This window comes from Protomyctophum bolini (genome assembly GCF_963924005.1).
Source record: "Protomyctophum bolini genome assembly, chromosome: 19".
Classification (NCBI taxonomy): domain Eukaryota; kingdom Metazoa; phylum Chordata; class Actinopteri; order Myctophiformes; family Myctophidae; genus Protomyctophum; species Protomyctophum bolini.
In genome coordinates, this window is record NC_137880.1 from 30,651,682 (window position 1) to 30,675,515 (window position 23,834).

General features: G+C 43.6%; 2 protein-coding genes across 4 annotated transcripts; both read right to left on the reverse strand.

The window, feature by feature from the left end:
* Positions 1–22: 22 nt before the first annotated feature.
* riox1 (ribosomal oxygenase 1) lies at positions 23–22,501 on the reverse strand. The gene is made up of 15 exons (XM_080790523.1): positions 22,385–22,501; positions 21,163–21,327; positions 20,659–20,798; positions 19,936–20,035; positions 19,590–19,703; positions 4,883–4,989; positions 4,289–4,396; positions 3,958–3,992; positions 3,033–3,211; positions 2,510–2,614; positions 2,269–2,410; positions 1,160–1,280; positions 854–953; positions 682–768; positions 23–579 (listed from the first exon to the last, which is right to left on the reverse strand). The coding sequence occupies exons 1-15, from the start codon at positions 22,472–22,474 to the stop codon at positions 520–522; spliced, it is 1,653 nt and encodes a 550-aa protein (XP_080646649.1). The 5' UTR covers positions 22,475–22,501; the 3' UTR covers positions 23–519.
* On the reverse strand, positions 4,998–14,640 carry LOC308333972 (uncharacterized protein). 3 transcript variants are annotated; one of them, XM_080790521.1, is made up of 11 exons: positions 14,543–14,640; positions 14,036–14,107; positions 13,576–13,647; positions 13,361–13,480; positions 13,133–13,201; positions 12,937–12,984; positions 12,743–12,814; positions 8,075–12,471; positions 7,166–7,893; positions 6,554–6,909; positions 4,998–6,362 (listed from the first exon to the last, which is right to left on the reverse strand). In XM_080790521.1, the coding sequence occupies exons 1-9, from the start codon at positions 14,634–14,636 to the stop codon at positions 7,882–7,884; spliced, it is 4,956 nt and encodes a 1,651-aa protein (XP_080646647.1). In that variant the 5' UTR covers positions 14,637–14,640; the 3' UTR covers positions 4,998–6,362; positions 6,554–6,909; positions 7,166–7,881. The 3 variants fall into 3 exon arrangements, with proteins under 3 accessions (XP_080646647.1, XP_080646646.1, XP_080646645.1); XM_080790520.1 differs by having other exon boundaries at positions 4,998–6,669; positions 6,819–6,909; positions 7,166–12,471; XM_080790519.1 differs by having other exon boundaries at positions 7,166–12,471.
* Positions 22,502–23,834: the final 1,333 nt, after the last annotated feature.

The window sequence follows — 23,834 nt, forward strand, 5'->3', positions numbered from 1 at the left end:
ATGATACAATGATATGAGGTGAAACATTTAACAAAAAATGATTTATTTGATATACTTAACTGGACATCCACCCAGGAAACATGGAGAAGAGACTCCCAAAAGCCAAGGCCACACAAAAATAAAACGAAGGGACAAGGTTGGGAAGCTGTTTGGATGCAAAATTAGTTTCTTTGTTAGTAGCACTATTAGTGCATAAAAGCACTGATTTAGTAGGCTTTGAATACAGAAGGGATAATGTGTTTCATTCGTAGCAAAATTCCAAGTGTTTGTTTAATTTAGTGAATCTATCATCAGTAAAAGTTTACATTATTGTATTCAATTGGCTTCCCAACCTCTTTTGTAACACTGAGAAGAGGAGAAAAAAAACGTTATCCATGAATGTTGTCCACCACATCCGCTCCAACAGAGCTAATAGACCAAGCCACCAAGCATGACGTAAATTATTTTGCAATCAAGATGTTACTTTGTACAAACACAATTTCCGTCCTATTGTGCAGTCACCAGAACCATGAACGACGTCTACAGGCGTTTTCCAGTGTGGATAATCCCCCTCTCAAATAGCAGCTCAACCAAATCGATCTGGAATAAAAGTGTTTGATGAGGGCTGGTTCACTGACAAATGGAATTGAATATGTGGTATCCTGTTTAAGGACAGTGCATGTATAATTTATTGTACTGTACCCTGTCTTCTGCTGTATCGCAGGGTAAGCTTCCCACGGTCACAAATTTAGGATATGAATGGATCAGAAACTCTGTGGCATCAGTATACTGTAAAGGGATTAAAGGGTTATTAGTACATTACCACATTTTAAATAAGAATATGGATAACAAATAGGATTTTGAGAATTCCTACTTCTGCTTTTATTTCAAAGCTCTTGTGTTCATCTTTGTGGTACACTCTGGAGTTTTCTGTTGTGTAGTATAGATGAACAGTCTCTCCTTCGCTGCATAGCCTGGAAAGAAGAGAATTTGCATAAAACAATTGAAAGTCCTCAACTTCATACTTTATTTGGCTGAGAATGTAGGAGGAAGAAAGAGTTTACATGCAATAAAGAATTGAGTCAAAGTTATACCCATGCAATTTTTTTGGGCCAACTTCAACTATTGAGTAGTTGTGTTGTAAGTTGTAACCCTTAACCTTAATACTGTGTTGCATTACCTGGCACAGCCGTCACGAATGAGTCGAACCTCCGTCTGGCTTTTGAACTTCGAATTCACACCTACAGTTCCTCCATCTCCCCACCTGGCAGGGGCTCCCCCCACACTGGTAACAAATTCCCCTGTGGGTGACAAACACTACATTTGTTACTCACGCATAAGGAATGACTTGAAGAAATGTTAAAATCATCACAGCCTCTAAATCAATAATCAATAAGAAAAACTTTTTTTTAATATACCTGTAGCCAATATAAATCTGAAAGTTAAGGAGCTGGCAATGTTCACATTTCAGAAACCCCCCCCCCCCCCCCAATTGTTTTTACAAACTTTATCCCACCATTTTTCCACCCAGTGTCGATTGTCTAACAATGTAATCCTGGGTGCTACACTCCTACCAACCTGGGGAGAGCAACGGACTGACCTTATGCTTCCTTCAATGCATGAGGAGTCCAAGCCGCTTCTTTTCACCAAGTTGTCTCAAGACACTTTACACATAGAGCAGAATACACGGGGAGAACATGCAAACTCCACACAGAAAGGCCCTTTTGCCAACCCTGCCTAGGGTGTGGGCGCTGATGACGCGGAGGAGAGAACACTCCCCCAGCGGGAATCAAACGCAGTTGCTGTGAGGCGATATCGCTGCCGACTGCACCACCATGCACCCAATTAACCCCAATCATGACGTATCAGGGTGGCAGTGGCTCAGGGGGTCATCTGGTAGCTAAAAAGGTTTCCGTTTAAATCCCAGTTCCTCCTGTGATCACACATCCAACATTGGCAGCCTGAATCAGATCTGAGCCACATCCAGATTGGAATCGGATTTGTTTAAATGAGTCATGTGACCTGTTGGACTCATTTAAACCGATCGGATTTCAATCTCGATGTGGCTCAGATGTGATTAAGGCTAGATTTGTCTGCCAGTGTAAATGGGGCCCCAAGTGTCCTTTAAGAAGACACTGAACTCTACTGCTCCAGACAAGTGGCTTGGCAATTTGAGGCAGCCACCTCTGCCATCGGTGTGTGGATGTGGGTGAATGTGAGGCATACAGTGCACATGCACAGTGCTATGAGTGATAAGACTAGAAAGCTACTAATTCAGCTACTAACTACCTGGAGTAAGCGCGGGGGGCAGACAGTCATGGAGAAACTCCCTGGCCTTCTGATCCACTGAAGCGTCCACAGGGGCATAGCTACTCAGCTTCGTCATCAGGCTCTCGATGTGAGACATGAACTCTGCCCTGCGTGGGTCCTCCTATAGAACACATCCTCTCATCAGTGCATAACTGATAAGAACAGAGGGGACGGCGATGCTTGCCAGAAGGGACTGTTAAAACAATAAAATGTAACACACCTTGTCAGAATGTTGTACCCCCATGTATGTCAGGTAGTCCAGGGGCAAACCTCGTCTGAACTCCAAGTCCTCCTCCATTGCTACTTCCAATGCTGCTGGGACCATCTGGCCATCAAAAGAGAGCAATAAGCAGTTGAATAGGTTATTAAAAAAAAGCTTAATCTTGATGGTTCAAATTTTGCAGGATAGCACTTATATTGCACAATATATAATTTCCAATTACAATTTAGGCATTTAGCAGAGTCTCAACATTGGAGTAAGCAGGGTGAACCCTACTAAAATGGTTGAGTAATTCGTTTTGGAAAACAAAACAAAAAAGCATAGACGGCTCATTATGTATTGTAGGCACCTTGTAACTTAACTTTTTGATTGCATTTTATCCCTTCCCCCAACATGCATTTAAACTGGTAATGTATTTTATTATTTTCAGCTAATATCTTGGAATTGTCATTAGTTACAATGTCCCGTACGATCCCTCCCTGACATCAAGCAGTTTCAATACAAGGAAAGGGGAGAGCAGAACCTTCATGAGCAGGTCTCCCCAGCTGTTCTTCTGGTATGAGGAGATGGTGATGTGCAGGGAGTGGGCGTCCGGGAGGCAATCTCCTTGGTGGATGAAGCCCCGAGGGAAGTAGAGGAGGTCCCCGGCCTCTAGGACCACTTCCAAGATGGGCTTACCGATGTCCTTCTGATCGAAGTTAGCTGGAGGACAAATGCAAAATGGCCTGTGAGACAAGATAGGTTCTAACAGCATTACCTATGATTTTCAAAGAGAGTGCATCCCACAATTATACAAAAACATACATGAAATTCTTCCATTTCTACTATATTGCAGTGTAGCCCTGCTAAAAGTTTTGAATTCACATCATGTCTATAAGCCCAGTTATACAACCTTACTTAAAAAAAAAAAAAGAGGAATAGATCTTGTTTATTTTTTATGACACATTTTGGGCACTTTGAGGTATGGCATTACTACAATTGATTTCACATAAATATGGCATTTTAATTGCCTTCATGCAATGTACTAACAGGTGATACAGGTGATTTAAAACAAAAATAATCACTCCGACTCAGAAGTCAATGCTGTTTTCCGGAACCGCCGATCCAAACAATATGCCCATATATGGGCATGCCAATATACAGGGTATGGGCGTATGACATCATGGATCTCCATGTATGGCCACAAAAGGGACTCAGACAAAATGGGTACAACAGGTACTCAGTCTGACAAAGCCCTCAACACTATGACTGAGACATATTGTTGTCGGATCGGCGGTGTGACGTAGGTGTGAACTCATATCCTGGAGAGCTTCAATCATATTCTCACAATGGATAATAAATCAGTCAGATCGGTGGTGCAATGTAGGTGTGAGGGCCGCATAGTGGTCTGAACCTCTAGTTATACACTGTAAAATGTTAAGTACACTGTATAACATTTTACTACTCACGACTTGACAGCACTGGCAATACTTCCTCTTCAGTCCTGATAAAAACAAAACATTTTGGCTAATAAGAAATGTGTCATTTTTATGTACGGTAGTATAAATCTATTCTACCAGATGCTCTAACAAGTCAAAGTAAACTATCCAACCAAATGTACTAAAATGGCTACTTGATTGCAACTGTTTTGTCACCATATCGAGAAAAGTTGTTTTAAATAAAAAGCATAACAATCAATTAGTCTTGCTTGTTACTATACAGTTATTGTGTTGAAGTATAAAAATAAAAAGTACATTTTGTGCTGATCTTGGGAATGTTTTTTAAAGTGTTCAAAGTCACCTCGGGTTGTAAACTCTCCAATGCTTCTTCCCCTCTAGTTGAACCACAAAGGCCTCAATGTCATCATAATGTGGAGCAAAACCCTGTGTTCCAGGGGGCGTCAGATACCTGGATGAAAACATTTGACTGATTAAATGAAATTGTAAAGGGCTGTCTACACCAACACTTTATAAATCGTTCTAACTCATTCGTTATTTCCCATTTACAATACTTACCTAAACTACTAAATCAAGTGGATGACAGAGTCCACACCACAACTATGACGACGCCAGTGGTCAGGTCAAGAATATAGATTATAGTTATACTGCTTGGGCTGGATGTGCCTTAACCACTTTCACAGTCAAGAGGTGCACGCACATCCAAGCACGACGGGTGTTCGATCAAATAAGATAAAAGGAGGTCTATTTTGGGAGCATCTTAAATGCTCCCAAAATATAATGTATGTATTACCGTAACCACTTTCAACGTGGTGGCCCCATTTCATGCATGTCATTATACACAACATATATTCTTCTAAAGTTTTCAAAAATAGCATGTAGACATGCTAGATTTTCAATGGGGGCTTAGGTGAGGGCTTAGGTTATTAATACTCACATATTGGCTCCTGCCATGCTGCCAAACTTCTCTTGAAGGATGCACAGAAAACTCCACATAGTGGAGGAAAAGGCCTGTGGATTCAGCATGCGGAGGGAGCAGCCACTCTGGGAAGAGATCAGAAAACCGTAGTATATGAGATTGCTCTCCAATTTTCAGAAACCCGTCAACCCGCCATCATTTGGGGTCCAAATGGAATGAAATAGTCGAAATGACTTCACAAATCAGCATTCCTCATCCAAAGATAGAGCAAGTGAATGGGACAAAGGAAAGGAAAACCATTTCATATATGTATAGAATACACAATTAGAACAGGGTGAAATGCTATGGAAACAGTAAACTCTCTCTGCAAAATGTTTTTATTATTTGATGCACCACAAAACAGTTTATCGTCTAAATTCATGAATCTGATTACCCACTTAAGCCCCATTTAATTTATACACTTGTAGTACAACTAGAATTTCGCGGGCCTTCGGCCCGCTCATCCTAGCGGCGCGCAGCGCAAATTGGAGGAAGGAAATTGTGGGAGGTAGACAAAGTCACAACATTTAAAATGTTGGTCTCAGTGTATTTGTAGGAAATAATTGTCATGGCTGGTTCTTGCGTTGACAAACATGCGGAGCAGGAGACGTGCGAAAGATGAACAATATATGATTTATTAAATAATAGGCCTATATAAGGAACTAAAATGAACTGCAGTACTTAACATAACAAATTATATGGAATGTGTAGTCAGTGAGTGAGTGGTGTAGGTGTAGTGTATGGATGTGTGATACATGGTGTGGTGCATGTGTGGATGGAAAGAACAATCAAACAAAGGAATGGAGGCATGGAGGCTAATGAAGGGAGTGGAGGCAGCAGGTCTGGCTCCTCTGGATCTCTCTTCTCAACTGGGATGAGTGTGGTATTTATGGCCTCTGGGAGACACCGGGCCCAGGTGCTCTCCCATCAGCCATCGGGCCAATGCCCTACCCAGGCTCACCTACAGGATGAAAGTTAGGCAATAGGCAGGCACATCCACTACTCAGTATGTGTGTGGGGTATCACACCCCCCCCCCCCCTTAAAGTCGTGGTCCCAATAGGAACCATGACTGTCCATTTATCCTACATACATTTACTATACATCAAATTAATTAACATGTTACATTTTACAATTAAGTGCACTATATTCATCAAATGTATACCTAAGGTTAATTAACGAAAATGTCCCACTAATCAAAAGATTTTACAATGAAGTGCACTATATCATTTTTAACATGTTAGATACACTACTACAATACTTCAAAGTGTAAAACACCCTTAGAGCCTTGGCCTTGCAACACCTGGACCCTCCTCCCCCCCCAACAGTGAACACAGTTGTTGTGGAAAGGCCAACTTAGTAAAGGAACAATTATATTGGGCAGCTGATCCAGAGGAGGGCGTGGAGGAGTGGGGTGATGTGGAAGGGGTGTTTGTGGTTCCAGAGATTGTCATGGTTGAGCTTGTAGAAAAGGAGACAGAAAAGTTTGTCAGTAGAGCCTGAATAATGGGAGAAACATGTCCACCAGGGCAGACGTGAAACAAAGGATAGTGATTTGTTTGATCATAATCATGTTCAGGTTAGCATCAGTTTTATATTATTCAGAAATGACATGTGTAGAAATGACATATGTAGCAATGCAACAGTCTTACGTGAATGGGGATTGTAGGGCCAGGAAGCACAGCGCGAAGCAAGGCTTGAAAAACCACATTGGTAGTATGATGTTCCGGCTGTCTTTCTTTCTGCTTTATGGCATAGGTGAGAGCTTCTGTGGGAGCAAAGGTTGACAAAGTCAAAACATGTAAAATGTTGGTCTCAGTGTATTTTTAATGGAGTCTGAGTGTATTTGTAGGAAAGAATGTTAATGTTAACAGTGAACGCAGTTGTTGTGGAAAGGCCAACTTAGTAAAGGAGCACTTATATTGGCCAGCTGATCCAGAGGAGGGCGTGGAGGAGTGGGGTGATGTGGAAGGGGTGTTTCTGGTTCCAGAGATTGTCATGGTTGAGCCTGTAGAAAAGGAGACACAGATAAGGGATGACTCAAGCACAAAATGTGAGTGTTAATGTTAACAGTGAATAGTAAAAGAAGCTGCAGTTTTGGTCAGTAGAGCCTGCATAATGGGAGAAACATGTCCACCAGGGCAGACGTGAAACAAAGGATAGTGATTTGTTTGATCCTAATGATCTTCAGGTTAGCAGCAGTTTTATATTATTCAGAAATGACATGTGTAGAAATGACATATGTAGCAATGCAACAGCCTTACCTCAATGGGGATTGTAGGGCCAGGAAGCACAGCGCGAAGCAAGGCTTGAAAAACCACATTGGTAGTATGATGTTCTGGCTGTCCTTCTTTCTGCTTTATGGCATACGTGAGAGTTTCTGGGTTACCCGTCCTTGAGCTGGCAACATGAAGCTGTCCGTGAGTGAAGACAGGGGACGAAAGCCAGACCCCCACTCTTGTAAGTGTGTGTCCTTGGGATTTGTTGATGGTGGTGGCAAAAGCGGTGCGGACTGGAAACTGCCGTCTGGCCCACACAAAGTAGGAATGTTAATGTTGAGGATCAGCAATGAACTTGATTCTAGGGATCAGGACTTCCTTTTGTGTGGCTGCAATTTTGCATAGCAGCAGTTTGTAATCAACATGTTAAATTGTACAATTAAGTGCACTATATTCATCAAATGTATACCTGAGGTTAATTAACGAAACTGTTCTACTAACCAAAATCTTTTACATTTGACAATCAAGTGCACTATGTCATTTTTAACATGTTAGATACACTACTACAATAGTTCAAAGTGTAAAACACCCTTAGAGCCCTGGCCTTGCAACACCTGGACCCTCCTCCCCCCCCAACAGTGAACACAGTTGTTGTGGAAAGGCCAACTTAGTAAAGGAACAATTATATTGGGCAGCTGATCCAGAGGAGGGCGTGGAGGAGTGGGGTGATGTGGAAGGGGTGTTTCTGGTTCCAGAGATTGTCATGGTTGAGCCTGTAGAAAAGGAGACACAGAAAAGTTTTGGTCAGTAGAGCCTGCATAATGGGAGAAACATGTCCACCAGGGCAGACGTGAAACAAAGGATAGTGATTTGTTTGATCATAATGATCTTCAGGTTAGCAGCAGTTTTATATTATGTGTAGAAATGACATATGTAGCAATGCAACAGCCTTACCTCAATGGGGATTGTAGGGCCAGGAAGCACAGCGCGAAGCAAGGCTTGAAAAACCACATTGGTAGTATGATGTTCTGGCTGTCCTTCTTTTTGCTTTATGGCATAGGTGAGAGCTTCTGGGTTACCCGTCCTTGAGCTGGCAACATAAAGCTGTCCGTGAGTGAAGACAGGGGACGAAAGCCAGACCCCCACTCTTGTAAGTGTCTGTCCTTGGGATTTGTTGATGGTGGTGGCAAAAGCGGTGCGGACTGGAAACTGCCGTCTGGCCCACTCAAAGTAGGAATGTTGAGTATCAGAAATGAACTTGATTCTAGGGATCAGGACTTCCTTTTGTGTGGCTGCAATTTTGCACAGCAGCAGTTTGTTGTTGAGGGTTCTCAGGAAAAACAGTTTGGTGCCATTGCAGAGTCCGTCTTTGGGGCTGATGTTGCGGAGTAGCATCAAGGGCATTCCAGGCTTGAGGGTGATGAGGTGCCTGGGAAATCCACTGGGGCAGAGGGTGTTGAGATATTCCACGTTGAACCGCCGTCTGTCTTGGTCGTTCTCCAGGGTATCGGCACTGCTCAGGTTGGTTGACAGACCTGGTATCCAGGTTTCCATTAGGTCGTTGATGGTGTCCACGTCCTTGTTGGTAGGGGCAAGCACTGATCGGCCATCCAGCCAGCCGGTAGTAGTGAAGTTGTTGGGCATATTGGGAAATATTGTTTGGCAAAACATTTTCATGGAGCGCTCCTCTGCTGTGTGGTCATTCTCTGTGTTGCTTTGAATGTGGAAATACCTGTCATCTGGGATGTGGATGAAGTTGTTTGCATCGTTGGCTGTACCATCACCAATGCTGAGAGTCCATTGGTCAAAGTCCTTCAGGTGTTGGTTTTCACTGGCCCTGACCCGCATGTTCTCTGTGAGGCTGGAGACTTGGAAGTGTTGCCAGAGGCCTGAATTATTGAGGCAGCTGTTGACGATTTGGGCAGGATTAGCCCCTTGAACCACTGGAAGACACTGGCGGAAGTCGCCGGCCAAGATGAGGATTTTCCCACCAAATGGACAGTCTGGCTTGTTCATCAGGTCTCTCAGAGTGTAGTCAAGTCCCTCCAGCAGGAAGCGGTGCAGCATGGTTGCTTCATCAATGAGCAGGAGGCGTGCCCGTCGCACCAGCCTGGCTAGGCTGCTTTGAGCTGTGATGTGGAAGGGTGTGTGTTCTGTTGGGTGGAGAGGTGCTTTCATCCGTGAATGGAATGTTCTGCCTAGGTGTAGGAGTTGTGCAGCAATGCCAGTAGTTGCCATGGCAAGGGCAATACAGCCACCGGGTTCCAGACTGCGCACAGCGTCCAGCAGTGCATTGAGCAGGAAGGTCTTACCACAACCGCCACGTGCTGATATGAAGAGTTGTAAGCTGGCCTGTTGCTGGACTGCCGTCATGACAGTGTTGTAAATCTGTTGTTGAGCAGCAGTGAATTGTGGAATGGTTGCCTGTACGTTGGCTTTCAGCTGGGCCACATCATAGTCCAGCTCCTCACGGATAAGCGTCTCTTCGATATTGACCAGCCCATGGACAGTGGCCTTTTCCTCATCTGTCATTTTATCCAGGTGGAAGTCTTGGAGGTCATGTTGATGTGACTGGAGGCGGACTTGCAGATCCAGTCTCACCATGGTTTTGAGTTGCTGGTCAGTGAAGGTTGTTGCACTCTGCTCTGCTCTCCGCTTGAAGTCATCTGTCCAGTCTGGCCAGAAGTCATTAAACAGGCTTGCAGGGTTGGCTGGTTGGCAGAAGATGAGGATGATGACGAATAGGGCACGAATCTGGGGGCAGAGGTGAGTGGCAGCAGCCTCGGTAAGGACAGTGGACCACTCTTGGTCATCATCCAACAGGCCAAGCTCCCTGCACACTGCCTGGTAGGTGTCAAGGCGGCTGCCGTTGACTGAGTAGAGGTCCTCAAAACTTATTTTCCCTTTGGAGTGGTCATTGTGGAGGAGCAGTCTCAGGTAGAACACATCTCCAGCTAGGGGGCTGATGGTGTGGACACGGCCAATGGAGAAAGCATTGTTTTTTCTGAGTTGCCACGTGTTGTTTTTGTAGGTGTATTTGTGAGGCATGTCAACATAGCGCTGCATGTTTGTGGGGTTGTAATCTGGACCCTTGTCTGCCTTTTGTTGAGCATTCAGTTTGAAGAAAGCAGTCAACTCTGTCTGTCTGCCCTGCTCCACCACATTCTCCTCATCACCCTCGGTGAAAACGACGTATTGCTCGTGTTCCAGATGCAAGCGGAGGACTTGAACAGGAGGCTTGTTGGCGGATATGGGGAATGCGAAGAGTTTCCAGCTGGCCTCACTTGACCCAACAGAACGCATGTCTTCATAGTCACTAATCTCATCACGGGCAGCCTGGGCGCCCTCCACCCCAACACAAACCATTGCACGGTCCGGCCCCTTGGTCACATATTTGTAGAGATATTTGGCAGCAAGTGCAGAGTTGCATACTTCTACATTGATGTGGCAGTTGTATCGGAGGCTGAGGTAGGGGTTGTAAGGCACTACCCAACTGTTGTTGATGTGGTTCTCTTTTTTTTTTGTAGTTCGGCCACCATCATCTGGAGAGCGACGGCGGTAGATAGGATAGGTTTTTTCGCCACCCACTGATGTTTGGTGCTGGAAGTGTTTGGGGAAGTTTTTCTTGCAGGCTTTGCTGTTGGAGTTGTCTATCTTCTCCATGCAGGGACTGTTGGGATGCTCTTGTCCACAGGGACCGTGGATCATGTTAGTAAGTACAATGTCCCACAGTGGCTGGCGCTTTGCTTTTTCTTGGGCAGAGATCCCATTTTCATGGGGGTCAGGGGGAAGTTCTGCAGAGACAATTTGATCCACTTGGGCTGGTGTGTTGGGTTTGTCCTGCTGTGCAAGAATGAGGAGAATGTGCGTGTGCGGCAAACCTCTTTTCTGAAATTCTGTGACCCAAAGGTTGCCAATGGCTTGGCCAAATATGTGTTTATTGACGAGGTCATCCATGAGCTGATCTTTCTTTAGTTTGAATACCCGGGCCACCAGGTCAGGTCGGTCTTGGGCTGTCTGGCCAGGGGTGAGGCCAGCTACGATCTCTGGCCAGTGAGGATTGCAGGTGACTGTGATGAAAAGGTCTGGCTTTCGCATGTGGCGGACTATGGCCATAGCGTCCTGGAACTTGCTGTGGTACCAGCGTGGACTGCCATGGAAAGAGCTAGCAAGGATGACTCTACCCACAGCATGTCCCTGCTCATTGTGGTGGACAGAGTGAGATGGAGCACTCTGTTCTCGTCTCCGCGCAGCCACAACCTGTTGTAGTTGTTTGTAGCTGTCAGCCCGTAATGTCTTCTGGTTCATGCGTTGCCAAGTCAGCCTCTGGTTCTCGCATGTTATCCAGGCATTGAGGATCCATTCTTGAAACAGTCTGCCTGCCTGGAAAAGGTAGTCGCTCGCAGTGTGACGAATGTTCATGTGATAGGCAAAGAACTCACGGGCTGTGAGCCTTTTTTCATTGTCCACATGCTTGAGAGCACAGTGCCAGCCAGATGTCCCATCAATGAAGAGGAGGGTGAAGTGGAGGGGCATGGCTTTGGGATGGTGGTCTGATATGATTTTCAGACCTCCACCACGTAAGTTGATGACCAGATCATGTGCCTGTTCGTTGGTGACAATTTGAAGTTCTTGGAGATTGGAGGGGGCATTGTAAACACCGGAATGTCCTCCCTGTGGCCTGGCTTCAGCACTTATGACAATAGTGCCTCGCTGTAATTGTTCTTCTGGGGTTTCAAGGATTTGCTTGAAATCTTGGACAAATATATTGTGCAGGTGAATAACTTGCTGCACAGTGTGTAGCAGCTGCTTCATTGTTTCCTTGTCAGCAGTGGATGTTCTGGCGGGGAGAGTCATGTTTGCAAATCTGGTGGTGATTTCCAGACTTGGGTCGAGGACATAAAGTTGGGCAAAGACAGCACCAGCACCAGGTTCTGGTTGGAGTGGCCCGATGCGCTGGAGTACCTTGCCTTGGAAAATGACAGTGGGAGTGAAGCATGTGAATGTTTTCTCTTTGACAGCTATACTGGAGAGGCAGACAGCGTTGTTGATGACACGGCTGTGTTTCCGAAACAGTTTTGCCTGAGGGTTATCGTCAAACCACAGTTTACTGATGGCCTGTGGGGGCGTAGGGAAGGCTGGTAGGTGAATCTTTCCATTCAAGCAGCAGATACTGGAGGTCTCATTTTTGAATGTGAATGCTCCACAGTGGTCACACACGCAGTTGAGTTGGCCAATACTCTGTGGTGTGTCGGAGAGTTGGTTGATAGTTAGTTGGCCGCTGAGAATCTGTGCAGTGCAAGTTGCAATTTTGGTAGCAACTTGTCGTCTTGCTGGCTGATGGGAACTGCCTGTGAAGGTAGATGGAAAGTATGGTGTGAAGTTCAGTTCATGAGTCATGCAATAAGTAGAATGTGGTCAGTAGTTCAATTCATGAGTCATGCAATAAGTAGAATGTGGTCAGTAAGTGAATGTGATGTTTTTGTTGAGGCAGGCAATGGAAATGTGTGGAGGCATTAAATTGAACTGTGTGTATGTGTTGTGTAGTGGGACAATGTGATAGAACTTTGCATTAGATTTATTGAGGTGAAAGTGTAGATGTGAGTGTACTGCGTTGGTTACCTGTGGTTTCTGCTGTGGCCATTGGCTGTGTTGTAGCCATGCGCTGCTGTTGCTTGTCTAGCTTATGCTGAGCTGAGAAATGAAGATGGGAGTGTATGTTACTATATTATACTATCTTCAGTACATGTCGGTATAACATACACACATATGCGTAATGCATTGAGGCAGAGGGCAACATATATCTGAGGCCTTACCTCTGGTCCGTCTCAGTCTGTCACGTGTTTTCTCCCGCCTGCGCTGAGCTGGGTATGGTCAGTAGTGTGTGTGTGGACACAGAGGTACAAAATGTTATCGACATGTTATGCAGAGATATGTAGATAGATGCACATACAGTGTGTCAGGATGCTCGGTACCAAGCAGTAAGGTTATATGAATAACAGAAGTCAGTACCTCTGGCCTCAGCCACGTCCAATGAAGGTGTTGGGGCCATTTGTGGAGGAGTGCTGCCCTGGTGTTGAGCTGTGAAGTGATGTATAGAGATATAGTATGAGTCATGTTGAGCACAGGGTGTGTACCCAATTAATGTAGGTTTATGATGAAGATACTGCAGTATCTGTGGAGAAAAAAATGCAGTGTATAGCATTGTGCTGTGCACAGTGTAGTTTTGAGCAAGTGTACCTGATACATCTTGTGCTGCAGCTGCTGGAACCAAGTGTTGTGTTGGGGCTGTTGGCGTGTGAGTGGCGAGGGAGGGTCCATGTAGTAGTTCAGCTGCTTGATGCATTTGTTTGCGTGTAGCTGTTGGCGATTGTAGTTTGGCACAGTATGTGAGTGTAGTGGACACAATGCATTACGGGTAAATTTGAGTGCAACATATGATGTGAATGCATTACCTCTGGTGTCATGCAGGTGCAAAATAGGGGTGTGGACCAGTTGTGGTGTAGTGGCGTCATCATGGCGTTCTGCTGTGAAGTGAGACAATAATCATCAGCAGTTGTCAACATAGTAACTTGTGCTGCTATGGCATGGTGCTGTGTGATGTGTCCCTGCCACCACACAGTAAATATAAAGGTGTCAGCGTAATGTGATGTGAGAGTGAGGGATGTGATGTGAGAGAGGGATGTGATGTAGTGGAGTGGTAAAAAGAAAGAAGTATGAGCTTTTGGTGGGGGGCGTGTGCAAGGAGGGTGTGTTTGTCATTGTGTTGTGGGCGCCATCACTGCAGTTGTCTGTGTGGTGAAGTCAGGGGGCGGGGACATGAAGAGTAAGTTGCTTTTTTGCACAGTATGTGAGTGTAGTGGACACAATGCATAAGTGTAAATGTGAGTGCAACATATGATGTGAATGCATTACCTCTGGTGTCATGCAGGTGCAAAGTAGGGGTGTGGAGCAGTTGTGGTGTAGTGGCGTCATCATGTTGTTCTGCTGTGAAGTGAGACAATAATCATCAGCAGTTGTCAACATACTAACTTGTGCTGCTATGGCATGGTAGTGTGTGATGTGTCCCTGCCACCACACAGTAAATAGAAAGGTGTCAGCGTAATGTGATGTGAGAGTGAGGGATGTGAGAGAGAGGGATATAATGTAGTGGAGTGGTAAAAATAAAGAAGTATTAAGTTTTGGTGGGGGGCGTGTGCAAGGAGGGTGTGTTTGTCATTGTGTTGTGGGTGCCATCACTGCAGTTGTCTGTGTGGTGAAGTCAGGGGGCGGGGACATAAAGAGTAAGTTGGTTACTTGTGGTGTGATGTTTGTAAATGGTGGTACACACACAGGGAAGGAGTATGTGTGTACAGTATGCACAGACGCACACATGTATTGTTCAGTGTGTGTGTTGATGTAAGGTTGTTAGAGCACATGTACCTTGTGCGTGGCGTTGTGCCGCAGCTGTGAGCAAGCGTTGCCGGGTGGCCTTTGGCGTTCGGTATGCAAGGGATGATCTTCGTTTCTTTGGCATAGTGTTGTAGGTAGCTGTAGTGTTTGAAGGAAGTGTTTTCTGCATTGATGACATAAAATCAGAATTGTTATTATGGTATTAGGCTAATGATGGCATTTGTGGCAACAGCTGAATTGTTAGCAGGCCTTATTTTCAGCATTGACAACATAAATACATGCAAGCAGCTGTTATTTTCAGCATTGACATTGTCAATACAGAATTGTATAGTAATCACTTGGAGACACACACACACACACACACACACACACACACACACACACACCAGTGGTGTAGGTTGACTCTTGGAAAACACACGCAAGTTGTAGGCTAACACAGACGCACATACACGCATGTACTAATCACGCATGTTGTAGTTGCATTTGTCCAAAACAAACTTCAATTGAAATAAAATGAATGTTTTTTCATTTTCAGGTCATTAACGCATTTGTATAGTTATGATATTAATAATAGCATTAGCAGCTGTTATTTTCAGCATTGAAATTGTAAATCCAGAATGGTGTAGTAATCACTCTGACACACACACACACACACACACACACACACACACACACACACCAGTGGTGTAGGTTGACTCTTGGAAAACACACGCAAGTTGTAGGCTAACACAGACGCACACACACGCATGTGCCAATTACGCATGTTGTAGTTGCATTCGTCCAAAGCAAACTTCAATTGAAATTAAATAAATGGTTTGTCATTGTCAGGTCATTAACGCTTTTCATGAGACAAAAAAAATGAGAAATGCAATTGCATTGACATGTAATCTACCGATAATGACCTATATGTCCAGAGTTCTTAAATTAACATTGTTGGATTTTAACAGAAAGACAATGCCATAAATCAGTGAAAGTAAGTGACAGACTCAACAGTAGCACACAGCATGCAAGGCAGCGATGCATGCATGCAAACATGTTTCTCCAGCTGAGATGTAGGCCCCATTTGGAATGTCCGTTGTACAATGGGGTAATACATGATTTGGCCTATATTGGCCTCGCTCTGCGCACAATGGTATTATAGAAGTGTTATCGTCCCGTGTTGAACGCACACACGTATGGCATACAGCGTTCCTGAATATTTTAGCATTGTGGGAGTGTCCATATGTTATTTATTTTTGCTGTGCGCAATTTGCTATTAAGCCCCTTGACCTGCGCATAACGATTAGACGTGGGTCTATCCAGCTCATAAACGCAAGAAGCAGATAAAGCACTGTTTGATTTTACAGTTGAGCGGCTCTGGGACGCTGCTGGAGGAGTGTTGGCAAGTCTGTTTATTATAAGTGGTTGTTTGATCTGTGAAGTTGCTTGTAAATATTGGTAGTTGTGGTTGCCTTTCTTGTTTGTGAAGGTTTCTCCTAATGTTGTTTAAAGCAGTGATCCTCACACAGCACATTCCCATGTGAAGGATACCCAGATGAATGCATTTGCCCAACTAAGGACGGCTAATAAAAAAATGTACTAAAAAATGTCCAGGATTACTTTTGAAAATAGCAGATGTACCAGCTCACAATGAGTCACATTCATTCATTAAAACTATGAACTGTGACTGCAGGATATGGCAGACTCACTATGTAGAAAATAATAACATGGCACTTCATTTGAAATAGGTTACAGACCCCAGTTATATGCGGGTTTTTTTTGTTTGTTTTGTTATTAGACCTATTTACTTGTTTCTATGAGACATGGCAACAGCGCAGGAAAAAGCATCCACGTCTTTCATTTGTCAACCTTAAAAGAAAATAAAGACATCTCCACAATCCTTGGGAAGTTAGCTTTCATACGCTGTATCACACTTGATCCAAGTGTTGTTCAATAAAATGTCTGGCGTACTTCTGCAAACCATTGCTATTGTTCCACAGGCAGGAAGCCTGAGAGACAGTAGTTCCAAATGTTTGGGTCTGGCGTACTTCTGCAAACCATTTCTATTGTTCCACAGGCAGGAAGCCTGAGAGACATTTTTGGGTCACCACAGTGTGTAAAACTACTCCAGTGTGTTGTCTGTTATTATGAAGAACCCAACTGTCCAAAGCAAATAAATGTTAAATTTTGAAATAGGTTCCAGACCCCTGTTATATGCGGTTATTGTGGGTTTTTTGTATAGACCTATTTACTGGTTTCTATGAGACATGGCAACAGCGCGGCGGAAAAAGCATCCGTTTCTGAAATGTTGAGATTAGAAACGACCATAATTATTTCATTTCTCAACCTTTAAAAAAAATAGAAACATCTCCACAATCCTTGGGAAGTGAGCTTTCATACGCTGTATCACACTCGATCCAAGTCTTCTTAAATAAAATGTCTGGCGTACTTCACAGGCAGGGAGCCTGAGAGACAGTTCCACATGTTTGGGTCACCACAGTGTGTAAAACTACTCCAGTGTGTTGTCTGTTATTAATATTATTATGAAGAACCCAACTGTCCAAAGCAAATAAATGTTAAATGCAATTGCATTGACATGTAATCTACCGGTTACAGTTCCAGACGAAGCAAACGTTGTAGATACACACAGACGCACAAACACGCATGTTATGTTACCTGCAATGGTGGAAGACGACGTCGTGTCCAAGTGGCAGGTAAAGAGTAAAAGGGCCGTAGTGAGAAGTATCGTGTCCAAATGAGTTGTTCCCCTTGGTACCGCGGCAAAAGTGGCGTCAATGCGATGGTTAAAATATCCAATGCGGTTGTTGTGAAAGTGCGTGCAATGAGCAATGTGTTCCCCTTGGTACCGCGGCAAAAGTGGCGTCAATGCGATCGTTAAAAATTCCAATGCGATTGTTGTGAAAGTTCAGAAGTGTCGTGTCCAAGTGAGTTGTTGTTGGTACATGAATGGAACAGTTGTGTGTGTGTGTGGTTGTTGTGCTTGTTGGGGAGCCAATGGGAAGCCTGGCTCCAGGTTGCCAGGTTAGCGAATTCTAAGCGAGTTGTAGTGTGTGTAATTGCATTGTTCCAAAGCAAACGTCAATTGAAGTGAAATAAATGGTTGTTCATTTTCAGGTCATGTACGCTTTTCATGAGACAGAAATAAAGGTGAAATGCAAGGTATTTTTGCGTCTTCCGCTTTAGATGACCTGAGATTACTTGAGTGATTGACATAAAAAAGGGCCTGTCAGCTCAAACACACAATGCAATACTTGTTGTTGCTTACAATCATCAGTAGCAAAGTCAAATACCAACAAAAATAAAAGCCTACGATTTGCATTTTTCCCCCTCTATTTCCCATGCATGTGCGTTTATATGAAAGGCCCGTCAATTACATTTTGTCACTATTTGCAGCAATGGGATGATAGTTTTATTTGGTGGGTATGTTGTGCTGGTGGTTTTGAAAGTAGCTCTCAAGTCCATAAAACAAACTAACATAGGCTACTTCTCTATAAACAGAATCATGAATAGGCCTATGAAATTGATACAAAAGGAGAAGAGAGAGAGAGAGAGAGCAATGTGTTTGTGTCTCAAACTTTGTCTAATATTGTTTTAGAGCAGTGGTTCTCAAACATTGTCATGGCAAGAGCAAAGGACCCCCAATATTGTTTCAATCTACAAAAAGAATCCCCAAATCGCTGATAAATTAAATTACATTACTTACTAATCGCTTATTTGGCAACACTGGCCAGCTTTTTGTTGCAGCTCCGTGGCTGGGAGTTGGGAACTTTCTGTTACAGTTAAATCAATATAAAAGTACCACAGAACTGAAAAGTGTCGCGACTGTGACCGCAAGTTAGAGACGTGTGTGGCTATAATGACGCACAGCTGTTATGTAATCGCGCATCTAGAAATTCTAAGCGTGTGTGTGTATATATATACATTCCGTCGGTAATTCCCTGTAGGCTTCACGTGAATAATGTTGTGTGCGCGCGTGCGGAGAAATAGTTATTTAATGAATCGCATGTTGGTGTGTGTGTGTGTGTGGGGGGGGGGGGGGGGGGGGGGGGGGCAGTTGGCTGTGTGGCGGAAATAGGTAAAGTGTTCGGTGTAAGGGTGCTATTTTGGCACAGTCCGATTAATGACAATGAACAATGTTGATGTAACTAAGGGAATCGTCGAGTCATTTATTGTGTAAAGAAAGAGATTTAGATGGAATAAGCGAAATAGCGATCGTATAATCTCTCCTGTTCCTTCTTTCTCTCATCAATGTCCTGCGCGAGATCAGATTCTGTGCTGCGCAACCATGCCGTTATCCACGCATCCATCCGATTGCTTTAATGTAAATGTCCCATCCACTGAGCAAAGGCGATATAAGCGCCTTATTCATTCACACACACACACACACACACACACACACACACACACACACACACACACACACACACACACACACACACACACACACAGACACACACACACACACACACACACACACACGCACATGCACGCACGCACACACACGGTCGCCTGCAGACCCAGCTCCCAGCGAGTGCTGCTGCTGCAAGCAGTGAGTGTAGAGTAGGCGTGGCGCAGCATTAGAAGGGCGCAGCAAATACGACATTGAGGGGTAGAAACCATCCCGGGCGACGGAGCCCAGGAGGAACAGAGCTGGTGACGTAAGAGGCAGGGTGTTGCCAGGTTTGCGAATTGTAAGCGAGTTGTAGTGTATGTAAGTAGCGTGGTTTAAAGGGCTGGTTGGGCTTGTTTCTGACCGTGTTGGGGCAGCAGTGATTCCGTGTTCCGTGTAGGAATGTTTCATAAAAGTAATATTTAAGACGTAAATAAGACACTTGAACGGCGGAAAAATAGCCTATGTCAGTTCGGGGAGCGTGCCGAATTTATTTTGCATATAGAGATGTGTGGTGAAAGTGTGGTTCGGTCGGAGATAGAGCATGAAGAATGAGTATGGGTACACCTTTTCACTTGTATAGTAGATGGTGCCGCAAAAAACTAAAATAGCCCATCAATGCGTTGCATCATGATTTGTTTTTCTCCGATTCGATTTGTTTGAACTGTTGCGCCCCCTACACCATACCTCATAGAAGTCCCATACAGTGTACGGCAGAGCTCTCCCGGGAGGATTGTGTGTCGTCCTTTTGCCATTTGTGTAGCTGGTAACATCCAAGTTCACTCCATACTGAACATCCTCCTGATATGAGACATTTCAATGTAAAATCTGTTTATTTAGCTCAAATAGTGTACAAATGTAATTTAACAAATATAAGCAATTTGGTGAAAGGTTTCAAAAATCAGTGGGTCAAATGTAGCGTAGTACAAGATAGATAAATAATGAGCTGTGTGTGTGTGTGTGTGTGTGTGTGTGTGTGTGTGTGTGTGTGTGTGTGTGTGTGTGTGTGTGTGTGTGTGTGTGTTCTCCTCACATTTTTCAATATGTAATCAAACTCTTTTGTGGAGAACAGGCCCTTGTAGTAGTCTGGATTGTTACGTTTGACAATAATAGGTTTACTTTCCCAGGTGTCCCTTAGAGAAAGCAATAGAATGAAATCATCCGGTTAGCATTCCGATCAATATACTGGGTTTTGTACAGGTTTTTAAAGGTCAGAAATGAGTCTGGTCCTATTTAAAGCCATGGTAAAATCTTTTCAGCTGTTATTATCATATTGTAAAGCATTAGATTACACTTGGCCTCATACAAAATGAACGTTTCTTTCTTCAGCCACACATGACAATAAACTATTATTTCAGAGCATGAAAAGCTTTTAATTATTGGCTAATTAGCACATGACCCTAAGTTGGCTTGCCTGCACAGACATGCACAGACATGCACATCCCATTTAGGGACAATATGCATTCATCATCTGGTACAACTAGGGCATAAAATCAAGGTTGGTTTTTCATAGCCGCTTTTCTAAAGAACAAAAAGGAGAAATTAAGAAACATTTTGTAAATGCAACCCATTGTCTAATGTCTACATCAATTCTATCACTTTCCAGTTTCCATTATTCAAAATTCAAGCACAAGTATTTAAATGAATCTATCACTGAAGACAAACTCAAACATTTTCTTCGGTTACAGATATTTGTGTTTGGTAGGCAATTATGTTCTTGAAGTATTTTATTATGCACAGTCATAATTAGTAGTACCTGAAGAATGCCTTGGCAGGGACCGGGTGAATGAGCCACTGGAACAATTTACTCGCTCTCTCCCTACTGTTGTTCACTTTTCCCAAGTCAACCAGAAAACGTTCGAGGGATTCACCAAAAGTATTCACACACTGCTCTTCCTGTATTGAAAGAAAGAACATTGTCATTTTCTGATTTTAAATCAGTGATTGTGTGTCTTATTTGTTGTCATGTTTTTAATATATATGTGGACCCCACATATAGCTGCAAAAGGGGTGAAGTTCCCCTTTAAGAGATTTACTGTCATTAGTATCGGTTTGCGTTAATACTCAGATTTAATCTCGAAATACATAATTATTACCACTTGATTACTTTAAATCTTTTGAAAAAGATAATTTTGTCATGGTCACAATCAGGATTAAAACTGATTTCGTCTTGGTCTTGACTGCCGGTATCTAAGAGAGAAGAGACCTCCGTAAATCCTGGAATCTTAACTCTCATACGTGGACTTATATGAAGACTTACCTCTGAAACACCGTTTAAAGTACTCTCTTCTACATCTTCTACTGGCGGCAGAACTTTAGAGAGCTTCTTGCGCATTTTGTTTTTGGCCTTTGTGGTGGCTTGTGGGAAGGCTTTGGTGGTTTCAACTGCATTCTCCCTTCTCTTTTTCTTCTTCTTCTCCATTACCTGAGAAGCATACAAGTTAACCAGTAAGCAGTGGTGGAATGTGCTAGTGCATGTACAGTAGTACTCAAATACTGTACTTTGAGGCCACAGCTGCATGGGCCAGGGAGTGAAGCCATCTGGGATACAATTTCCCTGGTTCACCTCATAGCCCATTTAATAGCCCTAGAATGGCTGTGATCTTACATACATTTCATGTATTCCGAATCCAAATACACAGCTATAGATAAGTCCCTTCTTGTTGAAAAGTGGAGATATTTTACTAAACGCACCTTTTCTGCCAGAACTTTCAAATATCCGACTCCAAGACTTGGGAATGAATTATTGGGTGAGAGTACACGCGCCATGCAAAGCAGATCTATGGCTGTGTATTTGGAATACATGAAATGTATGCACAATTACAGAAATTCTAGGGGCCATGGCCCTATCTTGCTCGCTGCCTTACCCCTTATCCCTAAACTTCTTTGCCATGTTTTACTATTTTGAAAAATAGCCAATCTACAAGCTCACAAAGTGACGATGTAGATTGGCTAGCTGAATTATTAAAAAAAAATGCAATGCAAGATGGTTATAAAAAAATCATTTTATTTTGAATTATTAAAATGTCTTGTTTTTAAGGATTGTATAGGATAAGGATGGGGAAATAATAAAAGCACTATGCTTTAGCCTATGCCTTTTTTTGGTCATGAATTCGTAGTGCGTGTGTGATTTGGATGGACATGCACATTTCTGAAAATAGTGTTTTTTAATTTGATTTGTAAACAACGACCGAAATCATTCAATTCCGATTCAATAAATAAAACATCTGAGCAGCCATCAGCTGGGTGAAGCTGAACCTTAAAGGTACTTTATACTCGAGTATTCCCACGTCATGCTACTTTATACTTCTAATTTCCACAACATTTCAGACAAATATTTACTGTGCTTTCTTTTGAGAGCATCCTTTCTTGATCCTTGCTCTGACGCGTTTGCCTTTGCCACACACGATACTAAAGAATCAGACACTGGGCCAAATTACTTCCTAATCTGTAATAAAGACAAATGTATATGTATATTTTACCTGCAAATTACGCTTCTTAGCTGCAGGAGGCAAACCTTCTGGTTGCAAAGTTTGATACAGTTCAAATGCAGACATGTGTTTTCTCTCCATTTTCCAGTGGTGGAAGCGTCATCAGCCTGCGACCGGTGCTGAATGTTCTTCTTTTACCACAATGCGTCGCGTGCCCCCATAGATGCCCCCCACTAGCGCCACATACTGGCCACGATGGCACTCAGCAGGAGTTTATTTATTTAAGGCTCTCCTGAAAAGCACACAAATAAGTACCGGTATGTACATAAATTAATACATAATAAATAACTGCCTTCAATCTCCAAACACCTTTTTGATCACAATTCACACTGTCAACATTTCTCTTTCGTTATGGGACATAAGCCCCTTGTCTTAATTTGTCTTGCCTTCACTATTACAGTATTACTTACACAGGGAATTTGGGAAACATATAATTTTAAATGACATTGGAAAAATATATGAATCTATCAATTCTGGAAATTGGTGTTTGGACAAGCTCTGTAAAAACAAATCCAACATTGCACTGCTTGAGCTGCAATTGTAACTACATGAACGAGAGATACATAAATCCCTCTTGATGAATGTCTATGTCTTAATTAATTTCATCCACTCCTTGAGGGGCGTATAGTTCAATTTCTACACTCTCAGAGTTAAGGGGGTCCCTAAAATTAAAAGGTTTGAGAAGAGGACTGATAACCAATGACAGACAGTGATTTTATCCATGTGTGTGTCAGTGTGTGTGTGTAGTAATGTAATGACGAGTGTATAATAAAATCGCTAGTAAAAGGTGCAGTACTTCCTCTGGCCACCAGATGGGGCAAGTTCCCAACATTCCTTACCACGGTTAATCAACACCTCCCAGAATGCTTTGGTGTTTGCTATTTGCTCCAGCCATCTCTCTCTCTCCAACAATGCAGCTTTTAATCGTGCTGCTGCTGCCAGTGGGAATGTAACGCGCGTACGTACACATACACACACGCTACACCAGCGCACGCACCTCGCCGCGGACAGCGTCGCCGTACCGTACGTGCGACCCCCTCTTTGACAAAACCTCCCGGCCGTCTGTGTGTTGTGTCTTGATGCGGGGACATTCTGTGGACTGATACTGGGGGTGAGTAGCTACCGAAGCTAACATGAAGCAAAATGCAGCTTGTGTTCAATGTGTTGTGACCACTACTACTAGTGCTGGCTAACAGGCTAGTAGCTAATTGGCCAGATGACGAGACATATGGACCCCCCTTTTCCACCACCGCCCCCCTCGGACCCTGTTCCCTTCTTCAGGCTCTGACTGTTTATCTTCTTTTTTGTGATGCGTCAACGGTATCCATATCCCCCCCTCCCCTACCTACCTATCTACCCCCAAAGGACCATCAGATGTGTAGACTGTAGAAGGGAGGTAGTTGGATTTAGCAGAGACTTAGTTTGGGTCACTGTTTGTTGT